The sequence below is a fragment of the Anolis sagrei genome, chromosome 2 (assembly GCF_037176765.1).
Source record: "Anolis sagrei isolate rAnoSag1 chromosome 2, rAnoSag1.mat, whole genome shotgun sequence".
In the NCBI taxonomy this organism is placed as follows: domain Eukaryota; kingdom Metazoa; phylum Chordata; class Lepidosauria; order Squamata; family Dactyloidae; genus Anolis; species Anolis sagrei.
In genome coordinates, this window is record NC_090022.1 from 58,141,647 (window position 1) to 58,167,426 (window position 25,780).

The following is a 25,780-nucleotide window of genomic DNA, read 5'->3' on the forward strand; positions in this document are numbered from 1 at the left end:
CCAGGCTATTTGACCAATAGCATCTCCTCTTACAAATCAGCATGAGTACTGCAGTCAGCAAGGGAGACCCTGCTTTTGGTCCCACCCTCATTTTAAGCATGGCTGGTGGGAATGAGAGAGAAAGCCTTCTCCGTGATTGCCCCCCACCTCTGGAACTCCCTCTCTAAAAATTAAAGATAATCCCTCCCTCTCCTTCAAAAAACAATTTAAGACTTATTTTTGATCATGAGCATAGGGGGAGGAGGAGGATTGGAAAAGGAAAGATTATTACCGGGCTTCTGGTTGAGAACTATTATTGTATTCATGCTCTGTTATTGTATTCAGGCCTGTTATCTTCACTGGCCACACAATCAACCCACATGGTTTTGGGAAATTTAATTGGCTTCTGTAATCAATGGGAATGTTTTATGTTCAGGTTGTATGTCTTTTTATAATTTTTGATTGATTACATTTTATTTAATTCCTAGATTTTAGGCTCTAAGTTGTTTTCATATGTGTAGTTATTTTTCATTATCATGTTGGTACTTGTTATTTTACTGAGACATTGAATGTTTGCCTTTTTGTATATTGGAATCCACCCTGAGTCCATCCGAGGACATAGGGCGGAATACAAATAATAAAAAAATATTTATTTGTTATATTCATGTGACTAAAAAAGGAGAAAGTGCTGAAAGACCTCGGATACATGTTACCGAGAAGACTAATATTGCTGGCTCATCACACTGAATTCAGACTAGGCAATCGCCAACTGCTTATATCAGAGCTTTCCAAATGTTTCATGTTGGTGACACACGTTTTAGACATGCAACATTTCACAACACAAAATTTTAGTAGTACTAACAAACTGGAGGTTAAACCAACCACTTATAATAGATACATACATATACATAAATTATAATAATGAAATGTATGGGAGCATAACATTTCATGAAAACCATTGCTTATTTCACATAGACTCAGAGGTTTCTCATTACATTCGTGTGACACACCTACACACTGCAGCCGACACACTAATGTGTCATGACACACGGTTTGGAAAGCTCCGACTTAGCTATTTGTGGCTCCTGATGTGTGGCTTTCAAATTTAGTATGATACTGAGCAAGTACATAAATATGTCCACACTGACACCCAAATGGATTTAATAAGTAAAATTGCATGAATATTCTAATAAGTTGAATGTTATCTGTAACTATTCTGTAACTATTCAATTATAAAAATACAGGGAAATACTTTCATTGAAAACTGCTGCTTTTAAAGAAACTATAGTCTATTTCACAGAAGAAGAAAATACTGTTTTTCTGGAGATCATAATTGATGTACCTGGATATAGGAATTTATAAATTGATCAAGAGTTGCCCAAATATTCTATGTTTTCATTTAATTCGTTCTGAAAATATGAAGAAAAACATATTAATGTCATGTTGCATTAATAGAGGACACAAATTTCAGCCTTCTGTTGTTCTTTTAAAAAATGTTTAAAATATTTTAGAATATATTCCAAGTTCCAGAGTTGCAAAACAGAATCTCTTATAACAGTAGGAGTTAGTAGATTGCACTGAGTTTACAGCTTGTTAAAATCTAAGCTATCAGATTGCTATAGTTCCTTTGATGTTGCAAATGTGATTACCGTGTCATGGATTAATAGGATCAGGAAATAGGCTTCAGAGAGCATAGCACTGTTTCCTAAGCACCATAATTAATATGAGAGATTTGTTTTTTACCTCTCAGTTTTTGGAGCAAAGGCTAACTAACCAGTGCCAAGGTCTAAGATTCTCTCTCTCTCTCTCTCTCTCTCTCTCTCTCTCTCTCTCTCTCTCGCACACACACACACACCACACTCAGAGAGAGAGAGAGAGAGAGAGAGAGAGAGAGAGAGAGAGAGAGAGACAGATTAAGAGAAAAGAAAATGAATATTTGATGGAATATGCACTAATTCCTCTGCATGTACCATATTACATTTTGGTGATCCACTTGCAAAACCCCCACTTTTTTCTTGAAACTCCCAAGGAAAATATGTTTTGAAATTTGGGGGGAAAGGCAAAAGATAAATGTTGTGTGTGTTTACCTGTTATTTTGCCACATTTCCCCATTTCCAGTTTTCTTGTCCTATAATCCCAGATTGGTTGTTGAAGAATAATTTGGAGGTGCTGCTGATAAAAATGATGGTTCTACCTAAAATGTTGTTCTTGTTTCAAAACTTATCAATTATCAAAGAAGTAAAGATTTTTGAACTTTGGAAGAAATATCTGCTTAAATTCATTTGGAAAGTCAAAAAAGGCTAGAATTGCTTATAGGAATCTTATAGGAAAGCACTAGAGTATATCCAAATAGCCAAGCTAACTAATGGTATTGGAGAAGAAAATAACGAAGAATTTGTAAATAAATGGAGGCTGGCATTTGGCCATCTGGAAAGGAAGACAAAGGTAGATTTGAAAGTAGCCACAAAGTAGCCACAAGATAAGAAATAAGGGTAGATGCTTGTTAGACATGAGATCCACATTGAATGGTGTTGGAGGTCTTGGGTGATGGATTCACAAGTGTGGGGTAAGAGGGGTAGGGCTTTGATAAGATAAGTGTACAGTCATTACTATTTTGCATATGATTTACATTAGATGGCTGTATAACGTCTTGTTAATAATTTCTTTCTGTTTTTTTCCCTTTTTCCTTTTTGTTTTTTTTCCATTTACACAAAAATTATCTGAAAAGAAAAAGAGTAATTTGGAGGTGAGAGTTTTCACTTGAAAAACTCTGGTAGAAATTCGGGGTATACTAGCGTAACTAATTATTTGAAAAGCCATTTATTTCTATTAAGATTCAGAAAAGTGCAAAATAAGGGCTTTATTGTTTTGTTTTACTGCTTCCTGATACTGAGCTCTTCATAAAAATTCTGTTTTTGCAGAAGAAGCGCAAGCAGAGCTCCCAGGATGAGGATGCGATCAGTGTCTGCAGCTTTGACTCAAGCGTGAGTAATCTGTTACTTAAATGGGATTTTGCTGCTAATGTGGAAGTACTGCTGACCATCTAAATGCCATGCTTTTTATGTCTGTCATGAAAGTATTTTCTGCTTTGCATGGTAAAATATTGCTAACAAAATATTATATTTGTTACATATTTTATTCAGGGAAGCTGGTGTATGTAGTGCAGATGAAAAAGAAATTTGTCTGAGCAAATTTTGAGCAAAAGATATTAAAGTATCAAAGCAATAATAAGATATCAAACTACACATAAATATATTTATGTACCTCATTTGATTGCTCTCACTTTATTTGATAATGAGTTGTACTGGTGTGGACACATGGTGAAGTATCATGCTTAATGATGCTCTGAGATCTTGCTAAATCCCTTATAAAGACTTACATGCATGTTAAAAATAGAGCCTTTTAATACAGCAGGCCTGCTTATTACATAAACGTCATTTTAGTGATACACAATGAGCACTGAATACTATAGAATCACTCTAGACAACAGAGAAAATACTAGAGAATTGCTCTCGGGGTGGAAGATCTGCCAGATGTTGACCATAGAATTGTGTTGGAGGCCTAGAGAGAACATGTCTCCAGGCATTTTCTAGGTCCTCCAGAGCAATATGCTTCAACTGTCAGCCTAAGACACTGTTCATTTCGGATAAGACAAATAGAACTGCAGGTTATATGTGAAATTTTTATTTTATTTTGTGAAGAGTCCTGGAACTGATTCTTCACATAATATATGGGCTGACTGTACTAGAAAGTGAGTCACATGTAAACCTGAACCATCATTTATTGCTGTAAGAATCAACCTAGTTTATTCCCCTTCCCTGCCCCTGAAGATTTTCCACAGGAATCTTCCAAAGTACAGGCAATCCCCAAGTTACAGTCATTCGACTTACAAATGACTATAGTTAAGAATGGAGGTGAGACAACATGAAGTGAGAGAAATCTACCCTAGGAAGGGAAATTCACTTCTGAAAGGATTATCATGGGGAAAAGATGTCTCCACTGAAGCTTTCTTACCAATCCTTGTTTCCACAAAAAAACACATTTCTCAAAATCCAATTATCACAGGAGAAATCTTCTGAACAGGAGCACAGACAACAGAACAAATACCATAGGGTTGTTAACTCTTCCCTATTCTATCCAAAACACACATGGCTGGAGTTACACTTAAAAAATGGACCTGTTCCAACTTAGAAAGAAATTCAACTTATAGAACCTGTCTTGGACATAACTTGGGGACTGCCTGTACTGCAATTATTTAGGATTAAGCCTTACTGCAAGGTTGGGAAAGCTTGTTTGTTGTCGGGCTACTGGGAAGGAGGGAATGGTGGTGAAGCCAGTGATAGGACCAGGTCTAAAAGTATTGAGTTTCTTCTCCACTTTCTGCCATTTTCTCTTTTTTTTCCAAATCTCTCTTCCACCTGCTTCTTTCCTTCCTTCCCAATATACCAGGCTTCTGGAAAAGGGACATGTCATTCTGGAAAATGACTGAGCTGGTGGTCACTTCCAGAGGAAAACTGGAGGTTATAGGGGCTGTTGGAGATCAGTCCACACTTCAAGGGTTACTCATTTTATATGTATTGAATTTGCTGAAACGTTATCACAGAATAACATCTTAAATCACTACATTTTTCGGTCCTTGTAATGAACAGGAAAGAGGTTCAGTAAATGTATTCCTAATGCTAAATCTATTGGATAATAATGGCACCTATGCAATAGGTCTATTAATATCTGTTTTCTCTTAAGTTATGATTTTATTTTGGGTATTTAAATCTAGGTACAGAGTCAAGAAAAAAAATAATACGTTGACAGAATAGGCATCAGCAGTAAACCCTAGCAAATCTCCGATTCCATCTTAGGTGTGATAGATCTGGTTTGGACTTGCACATAAGACATATAGAAAGCACTGCAGACAGGGACACAGTCTCTTAAGACGTTTGTTGGAACCAATAAGCCTTACTTAATAATGCAATGAAAATGTGTTCTCTTTCAGTACTGCATATTCCCCAATTGTCACTGAACACACAACCATGATACGTGAGCATCTGGGTTTTAATCAATTCATAAATATAGTTTTAATAAAGAAAACTGGACCATTCTCTTTCCAATAACATTTGCTAATGCACTGTTAATGATGAGCTAATTACAAGACTTGGGAAACTGATTACGATTTTTTTCTTGGACCTCTCATCATATGTGATGCAAGTGCTAGAAAAATGTGTATGTGCAGATCAAGATTTATCTGTTTCTTGGTTAATGTTTTTATTCAGCCCATTGTACTATAAGCGTGATAATATTTATTCTCTATCACATTCTGTTGCAGGAAAAACACAATAATGCATGATTTTCAGGATCTGTAATTCCTGGAAAGCAAGTGCTCTGTGTGATTCGCAAGTGTTATTTTCTAGAAATTACTGAAATATATTATAAATTATAAACGTTTTGTAACATAAAACTTGCTTTATAAATTTTAAAGCATGTGACATCTATGATAATTTGCTGGGTTTTTTTTTAAAAAAAACCCAGTGTTATTGGCAGTCATGAAACCTTTCAAAATAATGATAATTTCCTTTGCAAGTGTTTCAGGCTTAATTGTTTAAAGATAGATTTTTGAGTCAAAAATATTGAAGATGTTATTTATATTAAATGTACAAGTAGAGGTAGGAAGTGCAAAGGATGGGGAGAATATATAGAGATCTGAGAGTTATAGGGCCAGGTTTCATTTAGGTTTTCCTTTTAGCGTGAGCTCATTGTAGCGCTTTTAAACCAATACAGAAAGTTGATGCCAAAAACCTGAGAAGAGCTGAATGGATCAGATCAAAGGCTAAAATATTCCAGCCATCTGTTCCCACAGTGACCAAGGAGATGCTCCATCTAGAAGCCCCCAAATGCTGTTTGTAGTATTGAAGAAGAAAGGAAGGAAATTACTATACTCTCATAATTTATTATTCATATATTTTAGTTGTCTATATAATGCCACCAGTCCTTTACAGAATACAGAAAAAGGTCTCTGTTCTGAGAAGCTGGGCTACATGACTAAAAAAGATGAGGAAAGGAACAAGCAGGAAAGGGAGAAATGAAGTTGCTGGGAGTGTTATTATGCACAAGAAAACAATGAGTTAGCATAGCTTTGATTGCAAATTAGTGGTAGTTGCCACATTTCAAGTCAATTTCCATGGAATTATCTCTTGATAATTAACTCTGAAAATGAATTATATCCATTTTGCTTACAAACAGATTGTATGCTAGTGTGTGGGCACTGGGCATGCACCTATGAATGCATACACACACACACACACACACACACACACACACACACACACAAACTTTTTTCTAAGCCAGAGATTATGAAACTGCTAATAAGAAAATGTCACTAAGAAATTGTTTCCAGCTGTGAGATGAGTTAGAAAACCACTGTTTTGGCTCTCAGAACTATTATATAATTGGAAAAAACAGAATTAGGGATACAGTGTTAAAGGTGGCTGGTTTTCAAATACTGTAGTTTGACAATATGTCTCTGAAGACAAGGATTTCCATAGCTTTTTACCTCCATGACACAGCAGTTGTTCTTGGCACAGGAAACTAAATTATGACCTATTCAAAATATAAAAAGTGAAAAAAGAAAAGAAAATTGAAATGGTAAATGTATATTGTGACCGCATTGTTTTTGTTCTTAGGTAATTTATGACTTGCAGTGACCCAGTGAAGAATCTATCACAGTGTTGTCTTACTTTGTGCACAGCTGGTTTATCTTTGCCTTCTTCTGAGGCTGGGAGAGTGATGAGTTGCTTTGGGCCACCCAGTGGGTTTCCATGGCCAAATTAGGATTTGAATCCTGGTCTCTGGTGTTGACGTCCAATGCTCTATCACTACACCATGCTGGCTGTCACAGTAGCACTCCGGTGGCGCAGTGTGTTAAATCCTTGTGCCGGCAGGACCGATCGACCGACAGGTTGGCAGTTTGAATCCGGGGAATGGAGTAAGCTCCCATCTGTCGAGCTCTAGCTTCTCATGCAGGGACATGAGAGAAGCCTCCCACAAGGATGGTGAAACATCAAACATCTGGCCGTCCCCTGGGCAACATCCTTGCAGACGGCGAATTCTCTCACATCAGAAGCAACTTGCAGTTTCTCAAGTCACTTCAGACATGAAAACAAAACAAAACAAAACAAAACTCATAATGAATTAACAATGCTAACATATACATATTCACTTAGAAGTCCCATTGAAATAATTGGAACTTACTTGCAAGTAGGTAAATTAATATGGGGCTATAACTTAAAGTTTAAATCCCAGTATTAATGTCAACTAGAGTTAGAAGCACTGAATAAATGAAACTTGTGAAGGTAGTTATCTACCTAGGTAGTGATTTGATTTAATGGTCCCTCTCTAAGTACGTTTAATAATTAGATTTAGGATTAAAATTGTAGTTATTGAAGCTTCTTTTTATGAAGGTTTTTGGACACACAGTGCTATTGGCCAAACCGGAGGTGTCACATTTTGTGTTACTTCCAAAAGGTTTACTGGAACTGAAACACACATATAGCATAGTTGTTTCACGTCAGTTTTAAAGAAAAATATGTTTAACTGCTGTTTTGTTTTGGGGGTTTTTTTTGTAATGTATTATTTATCCTCCGGTACCAGATTTTCTATTTTGGAAGTAATATGCCAAAACACATCTTCAGAAATGGTGGTATACCAATTTTGCCAATTAATCGTTGGTGCGAATAATGTGAGCCACTACGGAGTTTATGCCAATGGTGAAGGATGCTGGGATTTACCATCTGTCAGATTCTGAAGGGCCACATAATTCCTAATCTTATGTTAGATGGTGTTAAAGTAGCGCAACATGTTACTCAACAGAGATTTTTCCCTTTAAAATCTATTGCTATATAGCATTGCACATTGGCTGCAGCTATGTTAGAATAAATATAGGTTATTTATTAGCTTTTACCAACTTTTAATAGTTGTTTGTTTCCAGCAGTATAAGTGTTTAAATGCTCAATTTATGGGAAGAGGTTATGTTGCTAAGAACTACATATATTCTTCAATTTCTAATTTTTCTGAGGACACTGGTTACTGCTTGTCTGAAGCTGTACCATTTGATTGGATTTGTTTGGTAGACAATTCATTTTCAGATTTTAAAAGATGTGCAGTTATTCCATTCTCCAAAGCATTTTTCACAAACAAAGGACTTTATATTGTAAATGGGTGGATCAGTTTCCAGTTAGCCTATATATCTGTCCACACTTCATGTCCCTGTTTAAATATAGAATTATAACACATAATGCATCCTGGCCCTGCCAGACTGTCTACTCTTTTCCATAATAGTCTGTCATAAGGGATAGTTTCCTGTCAGCCTTCCACAGGATGTGCTGCTGAAGCCTTGCTCATACTTTTGTTAGTTTGGAGTAACAGGAATACTTCACAACAATTTTTGGTAGGCAATAGATCAGAATCAGATTGAGGAGAAAGAGAACACAAGTATAACTCATCTGGCACATGTCTTAAAATTTATTCTGAGAAATTTAAATCAGTTATTATGCCATTTTCATCGTTAATATTAGTACTGAGAGTCCGTAAAACAGTTACGTTGCCTTATCGATAAACATGCATACTTAAAACACTTTTTGAGCAAGTGAATTCCTCTTCAAACTTGTAATGTCACCTGAGCTACAAAGTCATCAACATCCACTTCGGCAGCTCTGCATGTATTTTATATAAAGAGCTGGATATAAGACAGTTGTGTTGTATTTTATGCAGTTCTATTGTTGTAATTTCTAGTTCTGTAAAGTGCATAGCATTCTCTGCTAGAGAACTATAGTGCTTTAGCAAACAACAACTCTTAGACTTCCATAGCATGTAGCCATGGCACTTGAAGTGCTATCAAGTCACTATAATGACTAGTATAGAAAAAACCCTGATGTGTTTTCAAAGGGTTTCATGGCCTGAATCATTGGGTTGTTGTGAGTTTTCCGGGTCGTATGGCCATGTTCCAGCATTCTCTCCTGATGTTTTGCCCACATCTATACAATATCCCAGAGTACTTGTAGGGTATCAGCACAAACACAAAACAGTCTATGTAGAATGTCAAAATATAATGTCAAAAGAGCATATAGTATGCTAATTAACAAAATCCCGAGTATATAGCTCAATTCAGTGGCCCAAAACAAAATCAAAAGGAGCAACCGCTCTCAAATGTAACAGTTCCAGGTCTAAACAAGGGTACCACTGTATATAGGCTTCAGGGATACATACAATGAGGTAAATCATACACAAAGTAAGCATAGAGTCATGAGGCTATATTGAAGATGGAGCACCACTCTCAAAAATCTTCATGGAATAAATCCAAATTAAGTCCAGTGAAAATGGAGCACTGCTTCTCAAAATAAGTCTCTGTAGGAGAAGTCCGAATGGCATTCAACAGGGGTGCCCGGGTATTTTTGTACCCTGTTTCGGGGAAAGAGATCCCCTTCTTCAGGAGTTGAAGTAATCAGCAACTCTAGACTCTTATATCATGCCAGATAGCATTTACAACAAATGACTCTGCTAGTAGTACATTCACACTGCGAGTCTCTATATGCTCTTTTGCCCACATCTATGGCAGGCATCCTCAGAGATTGAGGGGTATGTCTGTGTGTGTGTCATATGCTGCGTTTTGATGATATGTTACTTGGTTTTTTAGGCAGGAGAGTCCTGTTGACCTTTGATTTCTAATAACTAGTCTCTAAACAGAATATCCATCTTACTGTGATATGTTATACTCTTTGATATACTACTGAGAAACTCTATTGTAGGCAAGTATTTCTAGCTCCAGCCATGTTAGGTTTTGATTACTGTATATATTACCACTAGCCTCCAGATTATCAGCAGAGAATACTTTTAACATTTCATTATGATCTGCTGCTATGATATTAGTAAGGTACAAGTTTGATTACATTTCATGTTATTAACTCTGAATATGCATACATTGCATATGTTCTGATTCAGAGCATGAATGTTCATGAATTTTGATGGCTTTAACAACTGAATTTGAACTTGAGGTGTGTGGGAGTACATGGTATTGCCATTCCCCTGACCTAATTAAGGATAATAACAGCTTGATTGATACATTCTAGCAAGCTCATATCAAGAAGATCAGAAGGGATTACCTTTATCTCTGTTTACTGGACTTGAAATAATGAAAAATACACCGTTGCTTCCTTTATTGTTTGATTTAAATTTAATGCTGTTTCCCAGTAGCCAAAACGAAGACGTAAACCTTCTGCAGTAGGTTATATATTATGAATTATGTATGTTTTCCTCTTTATAACAGTAGACTAATTTTCATCTGGATTCAAAATTTATAATTAAGTCACTCCTTCAGATATATTTGTAATTCATTTTGGTGGACATTCTGTTGCATCTTTATTAGCTGCAGTTTAAAAAAAACTGAAATGCATCTAATACTGAACCTAAAACACTGAGAAAGAGAGCAAAATTGTTTGATTGTATATTGACTTTTGGGACTATTATTAAAGATACTAGTTTGGACAGTGTTCAGTATAGGATAAATGAACACATTTCAGTGTTTTTTCTCTCTCCCTGAGATTGTAGGCAAAAGAAATTATGGAAACTAGTTTTGCAAATATATAAAGGAATTTGCTGAGTGCATGATTGTTTAAACTCATACATTATTTTTACCCTGACTAGTTGCAGAAAGCTGGAATTGGAGATTTTAAAATATGAGATTTGGTGTCTGAACTACTTTTAATGGGATGTGATTTAACTATGAGCTGCTTCTAGCAGTCTGTTAAAGATCTTCAGTCTGCTGAATTAGGACATGATAGGAGTCATAGTCCAATGCAGGGATGACATTGGAATTGATATGTTGTTTGCTCTTTTGAAAATCGTTGTAGACTTCAATATTGAGAGACTAAAAACTTATGTGAGAGTGTACCAGGGGATAAGTTATTTTACAGTCAGAGCTGTATTTGTGTTGTGTTCTCTTAGAGTGCTTTTCAAACTGTGTACCACTTTCCAAAGTGTGTTGGTTACAGTGTGTAGGTGTGTCATATGAACCTAATGAGAAACCTCTCAGTCTATGTAAAATATGCTATATATATATATATATATATATACACACACACACACACACACACTTTTCATGAGATATGTTTTGCCCCCATACACTTTGTTATTACAGTTTATATATGTGACCGTACCTCTTATAATGGGTTGGTTTAACTTTTGCTGTGTCATGAAATGATGTATGTCTGGAAAGTATGTCGCCAACATGAAATATTTAGAAAGCTCTGTAGCACCTTAAGAGTAGCAAATTTATTATGACATAACCTTTCATGACATAGAGTCCAGTGTATTAAATTCATGGGAAATTTCTTGAGTTGCCAGTATATATGTGTGTAGAGCATCCTTTTGGGTTCAAATGTGCATACATGCAGGCACATACACAGGATTGTGAGGAGAGGGAGTAATTATCAACAAGCAATTGAAATGCAAAAACGGCAGAAAATGATAAACACGTTAACCATGGCCATTACAAAAGCAGTTGTTGGGTAATAACGTAGTCATCATTATAAGCTGAGTTACCACATGCAATGTTATTTTTTTAAAAAAAAGCCTTTCCCCTATTCAAGCACAGTCCATAGAGTATGAATCTCTTCAAGAATCAGAAATTGGATCTGAGAGTTTACAGACTTGTAGTGATCTCAGTAATTACTGAAGGGTGTTCCCCTCCATAGTTGGCTCACGGATCAAACTTCAGACAAGCCTCAGCAAATACCACTTTTTAGTTCTAGTTATTTCGAATTAACTAGCATTTGTTTTATTTTCACGCACTGACCCCAAATAACTTTTTGTACCTGTCAGGTGTGGCTTGGGAGAAAAGGATGAGCTGGGAAGGAAGTGATAGAAGGGCAGGGCTAAGTGCAAGAATTCAAGAAAGGAATGCTCTCTTTTGAGCTCAGGTGACATCAAATTTTAAGATAGAATTGAAGAGCTTTCTGTATTAGAAATTAATATTTCTAATATTAATATTTCTAATATTTATATTTTTGTTAAACTCAATTTCTTCATCTGTACATTGCTTTAAAATGTCAAGGCAAACTACGGAGGATAGCCTTCTTATTGTTCTTATCCCAACAGCTCTGTCAGGAAGGCTTAATTTAGGATGTGTTTCTTAAAGAAAGTCTTAGTAACTAGTAGCCTAGTACTTTCCTTTTTATTTTTCATTGTAAGTTAAAAATATACTTACATGGGTTTATCTTTGGAAAGTACTTATGACCCAATAGTACTGTTTGATTCAGTCCATTTATTTAGTTAACACTCATGAATTGCATTATAGTTGAGTAAGCATTTTGAAAGAACATTTATGGATTTCTTTTTTTAATTTTAATACTACTGTTTATTTTAATTATTTATGTAAGAATAACAATCTGCACTGCCTGTATCAGCAGAATATTAATTTCACTTTCTTGCCTATTATTCCAAGAAGGAAAATTAACAGCATAGAGGCATGTGTAGACAGCTTAGATCTATTTCATTAATATTGCATAGTTTAGGGGTTCCTCACCAGAATAGGGAGGTACTATACAAAGTTCTTATAGTGATTAAGTTATAATGGGAGGTATGACTGTGTAGACGTAGGAAACCTGACTTGCCATATTGTTTACAGTACAAGAGCTAAATACACCAAGGGGTTGTGCCCCAAAGTTTGTTTCTTGTGTTATCCAAATGGAGTACCTTCAATGTTTGGTTCTTTTCCTGTAAATTGGAAATGCATACATAAAAGAAATCCTGGATTCTTCCTCTTGGTTGAAGAGATGCAAGCAAAGGGGTTTTCTTCCAAGAAAAAAGAAAATATCAGTAGTAAGATGCCAGTGTAAACAAACTACAGATCTGTGATTACTACAGATCTGCATTTTGGTGCTCATCCAGTTGAAGCGACAGATGTATTTGTTGGAAAAAATGATGTATGGATTATTTCACTTCTGAAGAGGAAGGCATCAAATTATGAGGTTATTTGCTTTTAAGAGCAGTAATAAATATTTCCTTCTATCATAGAGTGAGGTTTTTTCCCTTCTTAGTCATTAGAGTTTACTAATATACAAGATGCACTCAAACTGTTGACCCAAACTACTGTAGACAATTCCTTATGCATTAAAGGACTTCCACTTTCACTTGTAGGCAACTAACAGGAAGCATATTAAGACAGAAATGATATTAAGAGATCTTTCAATGTCTTTATTCCATGGGGAAAAGGTAAACGTAAGATCAGTATATCATTTGGTTTCTGAGAAGGGGGTCTTGTCTTGGGTTACTGAATAATATTTAGCTTCTTAGTGATCTTCAAAAAATGCACTATTATCTTATAAACGTAAATATGAAAAAAGTTCAGAAGTACAACTCTGACATTATAAATTTTCTGTATTATGTATAGTTTTAACTTTTTTTCATATTAAAGGCAGGATGGTGGAAAGACGGATCTGTGTGGGTTCTTGTTTATTTCCTTTTAGTGATTCTACACATAAATTGCTTCCCATTTAATGTGCATGACATATCCATAATCTTTGAGTTTGGTGTTAGTAATATACTGCCCTGCCCCATAGCCTCTGCCAATGGTTGTCTGAAGAGTATTTTTTACGTGTCAACATCCAGTTTCTGGTCTCTGTTCAAATAATATGGATTTATCCTCTTAGGTACAGTTTAGTTCAGAACATTCTAGAGCAAAGAAGTGTTAGTAAGAGCCCTTCCCATACCAGTATTATTAAGACAGCACCCAAAGAGCCTAGTCTCACAATACCCCTCTATTGCATTTTGTTTGTCACTACAGATAGCAGTAGCTCAATTTCCTGGTATCTGAAGATCCTTCAAGTGTTCAAGTTTGTTGACTTTTACATCACTTCTTAAACTCTTTGGCCAGAATTCTGTATCAGTGGATGCAGTCAGCTCTCTATCTATAGATTCTGTATCCACAGATTCCACTATTCGTAGTTTGAAAATGTTTCATTTTTTCCCCAAAGTGCAAACCTTGATTTTGTGTTTATATAAAGAATACAATTTTACTACAAGATTGTATTTAATGAGATGTGAGCATTCTCAGATTTTGGTATTTAATTTTGGTATTGGTTTTGCCTATTCTTTTATTGCATCATCTACCATGGAACTCATTTATCATCCTCTGAGATATGTCAAAATGGTAGCAGTGCCCTGTGGTGCCGCATTCTTCCTTTACCAAGTCAAACATCATATCCACAAGCCTTATATCTAAATTCATACCCCACTATCCTGACTAAACTGCAACCATCCAGATGGTACTGTATCATAACTCCTGTCATCTCTAGTCATGATGTCTAATGATGAGGAATACAGGAGTTATAGTCCAGCATCTGGAGGGCCACATAAAATGCCATGGCAGGTTAGATTAGGTCTACAGACCTTGAGTTTGACACATGGGCATGGACATGTGCTGGGCGATCTATTTATTATACAGACAATAAGGATTACGAACTATGAGTCAGTTTAGTAATTCAGTTCCCTAGCTGAGTTCAAAGACCAGTTGGCCTTCATAAATATTTAAAGTTCACTTTCATGACTAAATTCTGTTAATTAATTAATTAATTAATTTTTTGGGTATTCCGCCCTATCTCTCCGAGGGAGCTCAGGGCGGATTCCAGCATAACAATGGCAAACATTCAATGCCTAAATAAAACACACAATACTAACATAAAATCTCAGAAAACCCCCACATATAAAAGTAACATTAAAGCCTAATATCAAATTAAGACCTAGCATCAGTAAATTAAACCTGACATAAATAAATTAAACTACAGACAAATTCTATAATAACATAAATCTAAACAAAACATCCACATTAGTGTACAACAGCCAGCAAGAGTTCACAAAATGGTGTGGGTTGGTTATGTCGTCAAATGTGGTCACTGGGCTGACGTGGATCAGGAAAGCCCAAATACAACCAGAGACCTGGCAGTCATCCCTTAACCATCTATTCCTCCTCCTCTCCATATGCTAGTGAGCAGAAGTAGGTCTTCAATTGTTTTTTAAAAGAGGAAAGGGAGGGAACAGCTTTATTTCTTTACAGAGGGAGTTCCAGAGGTGTGTGTGTGTGGGGGGGGGGGCACGGAGAAGGCCCTCTCTCTTGTTCCCACCAGCTGTGCTTGGGATGGGGGTGGGACCAAGAGCAGGGCCCCTTCTGAGGACTGCAGTGCCTGGGCTGGTTTGTAAGAGGAGATGTGATTGGTCAAATAGCCAGGACCCGAGCCATTTAGGCTATAAAGATAATAACCAGCACTTTGTATTTAGCCTGGAAGCAGACCAGCAGCCAGTGGAGCTGCCACAACATGGGAGTGGATCTCTCCCTGTACGGAGTTCCTGTTAGCAATCTGGCTGCCGATCTCTGAACCAGTTGAAACTTCTGAACTATCTTCAAAGGGCAGCCCTTTGCAGTAGTAGTGTTGCAGTAGTCCAAGTGGAATGTGACTAAGACGTGGATTACCATGGCCAGATCTGATGTCTTGAGGTATGGCCGCAGCTGTTGCACAAGTTTTAATTGTCCAAAGATGCTCCTGGCCACCACCAACACCTGGGGCTCCAGGTTCAGCGATGAATCCAGGAGCACCCCCAGACTGTGAACCTGTGTCTTAAGGGGGAGTGTGACCCCATCCAATACAGGCTGTAACCCCACACCTTGATCTGCCTTCCAACTGACCAGGAGTTCCTCTGGCTTATCTGGATTTAATTTCAACTTACTAGCCCTCATCTACACCATCACAGCTGACAGGAACTGGTTTAGGGGCAGGATAGCATCCTTGGTATTAAGTGGAAAGGAGTAATAGAGTTGGGTGCTGTCTGCATAAATTTGACACCACACTCCAAAACTCTGGATGATCTTTCCCAGTGGTTTCATATAAATGTTGAACAACATGGAGGAGAGAATTGAGCCCAGAATTGAGTCGCTGACTAGGCAGTCAAACAGGAGTCCCTCAGCACCACCTTCCGTGTCCGACCCTCCAGGAAGGACTGGAGCCTCTATAAGCCCCAATGATACCATGGTCGATGATATCAAAAGCTGCTAAGAAGTCCAGGAGAACCAGGAGGGACACACTTACCCTGTATAGTTCTCCTTGTAAATCATCCATCAAGGTGACCAATGCCATCTCTGTCTCGTGGCCAGGCCTGTAACCAGAGTGAAACGGATCCAGAAAATTGGTGTCTTCCAAGAACCTGTATGTGTGTATACTGGTGTAAAATATTACATATTGCTGTCAATTTCCTAGTTCTATGGAATCATAGAATGTGAAGGATGACAATAACTTAACCTAAACCAGAAAGGATTAAATAGTTGTTTAGATTCTCAGACCTTGCCTGAGATCTAGTCAAGCACCAGACTATTATATAAGTGAAATTAAGGTTTGCTTTAAGGAGCTTCAGTCATCTGAAATATAATTAAGTGATATTGGGGCAGACTTAAGACAAATCTGATTCATAAGAGATTCCATTCATTCTTTTGATGTGAAAGCTTTGAAGATGTCCTTTTGTCTCCACTGAGTTGACCACAGAAGGCGTAAACATGACTAGTGATATGTACGCAGTGCCTGACAAAGTTAAAGGAAGGTGACTCACTGTATGTGTTCTTACATAAGTGTAGGATTGCTGTTTTATAGCAATTTATAATAATATTTGAGTTTTCTGGTAATGCTTGAGTTGAATCTGTAGGTCTTTTGCTGTCAAGTCAGCTTCTCCTTATGGTGAAGCTATGAGAAACTTCAAAGAGCCCAATCATCACTGGTATTGCTCAGATCTTGGAAGCTTAGAGTCATGGCTTCCCTTACTAGGAAATGGATCTCTACATAATACACAGTGTATATATATTCATGTTGTGGAGAATGTAGATAGTTCGTGAGTTAGTTATCTTTGGAAATTGTCAAGATGGTGAAAAAAACTCTACACATCACACAATGCAATCATTGTTTATATGACAGCCATCAGTGTGACTGGCTTTAAAGCAATGGCTCTCAATCTGTGGGTCCCCAGATATTTGGGCCTACAACTTCCAGAAATCCCAGCCAGTTTACTAACTGTTAGGATTTCTGGGAGCTGAAGGCCAAAACATCTGGGGATCCACAGGTTGAGAACCACTGCTTTAAAGGGTATTAAGAAAGAGGGCCTGCATGGTGTAGTGGTTTGAGTATTGAATTAGCACTGCTTGGCCATGGAAACACACTGGGGGACCTTGGGCAAATCATACTTTCGCAGCCTCATAGCGAAACCTCCTTTATTACAAATTATTTGAAGGCACAAAACAACAATTATACATTCACAGAGGATAAGGCTATTTTTGCCTTTAGTTCATCCTTAGGTTGCCACCACAATTTGTCTAGCTTTTGATTCAGTTTTGCTGTGAATCAAAAGCTGATGTTTGAATCATTCTTGTGAAGGCATAAAATAGTTCATAAACTTAGTCCTGCAAGTGAATGCTTGACACAAAATAAGAGGAGTGTTGCTTACAAAGCAGAAATACAACTTTTAAGTAAACAGCAAAAATGCCTATAAATAATTAAATAGCTATTCTCTTTTCTGTTTCCCTGTCCTAACCTGTAACCTCTTTTTTGCTGCATAGCTTCCCATTCTGTAAATTAGATCAGCTAATCCTTAGTCATCAAACTGAGCCCATAAACAGTATTACCTGTGGCAATAGACATAGCCAAGTTTATTCTATTAGATCTTCTTTGTCGGGTTTTTTTTCTTGTCTACATGCCACACAGATGCTTTTTGGTTTCATTGTGTCCTTTTCATTAAAAAAGAAAATTTATTTATTTATTTCACTTACTTATACCCTGCCCTTCTAACCCCGGGGTTGACTCAGGGCGGCTTACAGTGGAGGCACAATTAGATGCCCAAATCAATTGACAAGTAGTACAAAATACAAAAACCATACAACAATTAATTAAAACATCAATACATAATAAAATAATAAAACAATCTCATGCTAAAACAATCTCAAGCTCAGGGTTCAGAGTCCATATTTCATTCCATTCCATTTGTCCTTGTCTATCGTCAGATCCTTAGTTTAGTTGTTAGAATGACCAAAGGCTTGGTCCCACACCCAGGTCTTCAGTTTTTTCCTAAACGTCAGGAGGGAAGTCGCCGATCTAATCTCCCCGGGGAGTGAGTTCCACAGGTGGGGGCCACCACTGAGAAGGCCCTGCTCCTCGTCCCCGCCAGCCTCACTTGTGACAGTGGCGGAGTCGAGAGCAGGGCCTCCCCAGAAGATCTTAAATTTCGAGATGGGATGTAGAGGGAGATCCATTCGGACAAATACACTGGGCCGGAACCGTATAGGGTTTTGTAGGTCAAAACCAGCACTTTGAATTGTGCTTGGAATTGGATCGGCAGCCAGTGGAGCTGACGCAGCAGGGGGGTGGTATGCTCCCTGTACGCCGCTCCAGTGAGCAATCTGGCTGCTTCTCACTGGACTAGTTGAAGTTTCCGAGCAGTCTTCAAAGGCAACCCCACGTAGAGTGCGTTGCAGTAATCCAACCGGGATGTGACAAGAGCCTGGACCACCGTGGCCAGATCTGACTTCCCAAGGTACGGGCGCAGCTGGCGCACAAGTTCTAATTGTGCAAAAGCTCTCCCAGCCACCGCTGAGACCTGGGGTTCCAGGCTCAGCGATGAGTCCAGGATCACTCCCAAGCTGCGAACCTGTGACTTCAGGGGGAGTGTAACCCGGTCTAACACAGGCTGTAACCCTATACCCTGTTCGGCCTTACGACTGACCAGTAGGACCTCTGTCTTGTCTGGATTCAATTTCAATTTGTTAGCTCTCATCCAGTCCGATACAGCAGCTAAACACCGGTTCAAGGTCTGGACAGCCTCCTTGGTGACAGGTGAGAAGGAGTGACAGATTTGGACGTCATCTGCATAGAGGTAACATCTTAGTCCGAAACTCCGAATGATCGCTCCCAGCGGCTTCATGTAGATGTTAAATAACATCGGGGACAGGATTGAACCCTGTGGGACTCCACACAGCAACGGTTGCGGAGCGGAACAGGTGTCACCCAATAACACCTTCTGGGTCGTCCCTCAAGGAAGGATCAGAGCCACCGCAGAGCAGTGCCTCTGAGCCCCATGTCCATGAGGCGCCCCAGAAGGATACCGTGATCGACGGTATCGAAGGCCGCTGAGAGGTCCAGCAGAACTAACAGGGACACACTCCCCCTGTCTAGCTCCCCCTGTCTAGCTCCCTGCGCAGATCATCTACCAAGGCGACCAAGGCTGTCTCAGTTCCATGTCCTGGCCTAAAGCCAGACTGTGCCGGGTCTAGATAATCAGTGTCTACCAGAAACCCCTGGAGTTGTGTTGCCACCACACGTTCCATGACCTTGCCCAAATAGGGGAGATTGGAAACTGGCCGATAGTTGTAGGTAGGCTACAGTTACCAAGAAACACATTTATGTAATATGAAAAACACATACACAATAATAATATTCAATTTCATAAGAAAGTCATATAACTTCAAAACATTATATCCAACAAGATGGTTGGATAAAATGCTATTCCAAACACCAGGTATCAATGTGCATTTATTTAACTGACATACATAACAAATGGAAACCAGCCACTAACAAAGTCGTAACACTTATTTTTGAATGTATAATATATCATTTAATTTTTTTCACATGTGCAAATGACCAAATATTTCCCTTCACTTTCAACCTTCCCTGCTATAGCTAAATTTACGAATGAAAAGTGCTTTTTATAGGCAAAATGTTTGCATGTATTTATAAACATGGGGAGCAGAGCCATTAAATGTTGTACTGCAATCCTTGGATTGGTTATTTTCTTCATTTCAATAAAAAAATTGACCAATACTCTTTAATCACTTCCATATTTCATATTTTAATGGTTTGCTGTATCTAACCGATAGACAAATTGAAGTCTTTTGTATTTGCTGATCAGTACCTGCGTATTTTTGTTTTATGAATGCAGTAATTTTCTGAATCTGAGCAGGAAATGTGAATCTTACTCAACAACAAATTGTTTCATAAAGGAATAAACATTAAAGCAGACCAGTATCCTAGAAAAAGGTGAGCAAATTATTGACACAATGTTGATGGGAATTAATTTTTAAAACTGCTGTCTTGAATGGTTTAAATTAGCAATTTCATAAATATTATGATCTCACTTTAATCAGGAATCTACCACTCACTGGTTTGCCATCTACCTTATTAATAACCACACATTGCTATATGGTAATGCAATAAATCTAATGCAGTAAACGCTTATAGGATCAGCAGGAATATAAGCTTGCATCATTGATGTGACTACATATATTGCAATATAGAAAGCTAATTTCCTGACTCAGTGATGCACCAATTTGAAGATCACAGCTGTGTGTGATGCCTGGATAGGTGCCATGTTCTTGGCACTGGGGCAATTTCTCATTCCCAAGTTCATGGGCTTTGGTATGGAGTGGGAAAGCCAGACAACTAGAGGAGACTTAGTTGACTGGCAAGGCATGGAGCTTGGGAACAAGCAGAAGTGTCTCTCAGATCCATTCTTGGTCATATAAGCAGTTTCCTTCAGACCACCAACAACCAGTCAACTTTGATTCTTGTTTAATCCTTTGTTATTTCCTCACAGTGGATTCTGCCTGATTGTATTCCTCGTCTGTCATTCCAGTTCTACTGAGTGAGCAAAGTGGGTGAATGGGTTGTCACCAGCCAACAGGCAGGATGACTGAAGCCTGGATCTAGATCTGTTCTGCTGTGGGCCAAGTCTATTCACCTGTAGCCAACAATGTTGTGGCCTTCTCCATCCCAACAACACTTGGCTGTGCACCTTACTGCTAAACTGAAAGACCTACATTTGCTAATGGACCCACAAGTATTGGCTATGGCTGAATTTTGAAACATGAATAAAACTCCCTGGGAAACCCACAAGGCATTGCATATATTCATAAACACTATAATTATATAAACAAATTGAACAAATTATTGTCTTGTTCATTTCTTCAAAATATAGTTGCAGCTCGAATTTTCCCAGAGTGTTTGGTTTGAACATGTCCATGTTTTAAATTAAAGTCAGTCATTTAGAAGATGACTGACTTTGCAAACAACTTATTACAGTGGGTTCTTAGTTAGCTGAAACTGAAGCCAGAACTCTCAAGCATCCAGCAAAAATACTTTAAATTTAAACAGAAAAACAATAAAACTGTGTTACATTGCATCAATTTTATCTTAATTTGCTTTTAATTACTATATTTCATATTAATATCAAGTCTATATGGAGTTTATGGTAAGGAATAGAATAGTATGGGATACAGTATTAGTTAGGCCTATTTTAATAATGATTCTCAAGCAACTAGACACTACATTTATTTGGTGTCTACTAACCCCCATGGGTGTTGGTTAGCTGAGAGTCTGGTGTAATTGCTTCTGCAGAAGAGCTATGTAACATGATCTCATCTTTGTAACTTTTATATATGTGGCTGTAATGGCATCTAAGACTTTGGTTAATTGGTAATGATAGTTCTGGTTTTTTATTCTTTGTGTTGTTATCATGAAACAGGTCACAGATTTGTTGCATTGTACTTAGTGTTTATAAATTAGTACAGATTTATACATGAAATGGCTAGTCCTTAACAGCTTTTCAAAAATATTTAAGCCCCCCCCACACACACACATTTGAAGAATAGTTGATACACAAGATCAAAAGATATTGCATATTTTGTTCACATACTATATTGTGCAATGTACTTTTCTTCTCCCCCTTTTGCTGCTCTGTTTAGTTGTATTCCATTCTCACAGTGACTGATTAGTTTATTTATGTTTCTAACCTGCTACTTTCCGGAGATATATGTGTTCCACTTGAAGCAAAGAGATAGAAATTCTATGAAAGCATGTAGAGAAGAACCTAGGTAGGAGAAGTAGATAATGTTGATTGGAATAAGAACAGAGAATACAATGAAATCAAAATTAAATTATAGATAGGTGAAAAATTGACAAGGAAGCCCAGTTCATTCATAACTGAATTCAAAGGGATCAGTACAAAGAACTCTGAAAGAGAATGTCAGAAAAATCATACCAAATGCAGCCACATCTGGAAACCTGTGTGTAGTTCTGGTCACTGCACCTCAAGAAGCCTATTGTAGAAGCAAGAAAAGGAGCAAACAAAGGGAATAAAAATGATCAAGAGGCTGGTGTAACTTCCCCATGAGAAAGGTTACACAATGTCTCTTTAGTTTAGAAAAAAAGACAACAAGAGGATAAAAGTGTTGCATAAATTTATACATGCACATAGAATGTGAGCAAGAAGTTCTTCCCTCTCATATAATATAATATAATATTATTTATTTATTTTATTTAAAACATTTATAGTCCACCTTTCTCACCCCAAAGGGGGCTCAGGGCAGACTACAACATACAAATGGTAAACATTAAATGCCAGGACATGAATTCATGATATGCATACATAAACATTAACATAATGACACTGAATGGTGAGCAGGTTCAAGGCAGATAAACTAAAGTTTATCTTGTCATTCTGAGGTTAATTGTAGTCGCCCATTACTACTGTATCATTGTGTAATTTCATTCTTCACATGAAGATGGGATGATAGCACTCGATTATGGCATTTCCTCAGGATGAAATTTGTTTTAGGGCTTTGCTGTTGTCATCCCCCATTATTTCATGGAATTTGTATCTTTTCAGTTTCCTAGAAAACCTTTTGATGTACAGAAAACACTATTTAACATACAGAATGCATTCCCTCATTTCCCCCCCACCTTTTCCTCATAAAGTTTATATTCAGAAATGACCATATCCCACCTATTCTCTCTTTCTGTCAAGTTTTGTGTTTATGGTAGGCTGATTATTTTGGATCTAGTAGTATTAGGTGTAGTATTTTTTGTTTTACATACTATGCAACAATTGTATTGTTTGTGTCATTTTTATTTTTCTGCTTTATTTGTGAACAGAAAATAATTTTAAATGTTTCCAGTATGTGCACTGTACCTGTATTCTCCTTTGAAGTCATCTAGGCTCAGAGAATTCCCATATTAGCATAGCAACTCCTAGGTGTATACGCAATGATGATTACCACAGAAACTATTGTCCAGTTGTCTCTGACTCTTTTTTTTTTTTTTTTGCCCCTTTGGCTGGTTATCATATTCTGTGGCTTATTCATAACCTATTTCTATCCTGTTCTCATTTGGGAAGTCAAAAGCATTTTAAATGTTCATTCCCTGAGGAATGATTCATCCCAGATTATACCTTTCTGTGTCCTCCTGGCTTTCCCTCCAGGAATCAGTGCATCAGTACATGTACATCATTGTGATTTGCCTTTATTAAATCCTTACTGATGTTTGCTACTGATGGTGAGAGGAGAGAAACTAGTAGTAGGCAACCTATAATTTCCTTGCTTCCCGTGGTTCTAAATTTCCATCTATAAGGTTCATACTGGGAAAGGCCTTTATAAGAATTTATTTTAAAATCTTTAAACAAATGCACCTGATTTTTAAATGCAAAACATATAAGAACGGATTTAGATATTAGGCACTTAAATATGTGTTCACTGTTAGGCGTTCTTTCTATTTCTTTTAAAACTGCATAGTTTGATGGTTGGATATGTGCTAAGTATTCCTTTATCTGATTCCATCTTTGCCTAGGGTTAGAAAATATAGAATGGATAAATAAGTGGTTGTTCTGTTGAGCATGTGGTCAGTCCTCTTTCTGGAAACTGTTCTAAAGTATAGAACATGAACTTTGTTGAAGCACATGTATACAAACAGGCTGTACTGTATATAGCTCATGATCAAAGTAACTGAATTCATGTACAGGCCCTCCTTACTTACTAAAATCTGAGGCATAGAAATGAGCAAGATAGTCATGTTACTGTGGCCGTTTCTCATGAGTGATAGAGAACTTACTGTATATTGCTGTGGTGTTCACCTCCTCCCTCTCCATTTGCAACAACAGTTCTGTGTGTGTTCTTGACCCTTTGGGGGAGAGGATGGGTTATTATTATTATTATTAATAATAATAATAATTGTCCATAAAAGAAAGTTAGCTGGGAAATGGCATTTGAATTATTCTTTTGAGCTCTGTTGTCATCCTGTGATCTCTCTCATGCCCTCTGCCCCTCAAATAGAATTTCATTAATCCCGTTGCAGAGCCATTTGTAGACATTTGGGATGGGGAGGCTGATTAAAACTGCTTACGTCCATTTATGGAGAAATGTCAAGAATTATCTAAAGTTTGTCATATACCATAGACTGAGTCAACATGATGGCTGTTTCATGTAACTCGGAGAGAACTCTGCTTTACTATAAATGTGTTGCATTCCAGCTTTTCAAGACTGTTCCAGTAACATAGATAAACAATTTTCTGGAAGTTGCTGAGTAGCACAATTGTTTATTCACGGTATATATTCATGTATAAATTGACGTTATGTATAAGCCAGGAGCAGGTCTTGGAGCCAAAGCTAAAGATTTTGATATGGTCTGTAGAAAAGTTGAGAGTTATTCGTAAGAGAGGAGGAAGCATGAGAACCGTTTCAGGGGGTCGGGTACCTCTGGCCGTTACCAGTGCCAATTCCTGCCCAGTGCTTCTTTTGGGCTCTCTTGGGAAATGATTCATTTTCATAGGAGTTAAGGTACAGTACTTACACTGACCCATGGATAAGTCAGTTTTTTTGGGGTTGATTTCTTCACTAAATTTTCTAAGACTTATACATGAGTACATACAGTAATCAGTTCTTGGAAATATTATTGTTGTTTGTACATATAATGAATTGTGATACCTCTGAGGAGATGTACAACAGTTAGGGAGCTTGCTAAGCCAAATTCATACAGTTTTCATACAATAAGCAGTCCCCATGTTATGAACACAACAGGCTCTGTAGGTTTGTTCTTAAGTTGAATTTGTCTGTAAGTAGGAACATTTTAAAAGTGTAACTCCAACTAAATATCTGTCTATCTATTGCTTTGGGTAGCATTGGGAAAGATTAAGACTCCTGTGATGTTTGTTTTGCTGTCTATGCCTTGTTCAGAAAATTTCACCTCACTCTCTGTCCCTGTGATAATTGGATTTTGAAAATTTCGGTTTCCTGTGGAAACCAGGATTAGCGAGAAAGCTTCAGTGGCGACTCCTTTTCACCATGAAAACTCTTTCAGGAGCGAATGTCCCCCTTGAGGGGTATATTTCTCTCACTTCCTGTTGTCTCACCTGTTTGTAACTATGAGTCATTTTTAAATTGGATGTTTGTAAGTCATGGATAGCCTGTATATGAAAACACTCATATTATTAATATCTCTTTGTTGACAAATTCAGCACAGTAAAATTTCAAAAGACATTTGGTGTACCATTGCTATTGGACTGTAATTTGACAAACTATGCTTCCATGTGTCTATAACAGATTTGAAATCATGTAATCTTCCAGATGTGTCGGACTGCAACCTCTAGCACCCTTAACTATTGACTATACTGTCTAGAATGGGAGAAGAGATCAACATTTCCATGACAGAGTTGCAAATTTAAAAAGCTTTCATATTTTACAGCAGTAAAAAAAGTAGTCTGTTATTCCTCTGGTTTTTGAATGCATTCCCACAGAATTTGGGGCTTGCTCCTAGCATGGGTTCTATACACATATAAACACAAGAAATTAGTGACCTCATGTAACAAGTTATTTCATTTGGAAATTTCCTATATGTTCCACTATGAGCATAATTACCAGGGAGTTGAGTAATACCTGGATAGCTATACCTTTCCTAAGTTGCTATAG

The 25,780-nt window shown here is 37.5% G+C and overlaps 1 protein-coding gene across 2 annotated transcripts in view; it reads left to right on the forward strand.

The window, feature by feature from the left end:
* ARHGEF3 (Rho guanine nucleotide exchange factor 3) overlaps nucleotides 1-25,780 on the forward strand; it is a 186,875-nt gene that overhangs the window by 69,817 nt on the left and 91,278 nt on the right. For both annotated transcript variants that reach the window (XM_060766088.2, XM_060766089.2), the window contains one exon: nucleotides 2,901-2,963. In XM_060766088.2, the coding sequence (XP_060622071.2) occupies nucleotides 2,901-2,963 (63 nt within the window). The remainder of the gene's footprint in view (nucleotides 1-2,900; nucleotides 2,964-25,780) is intronic.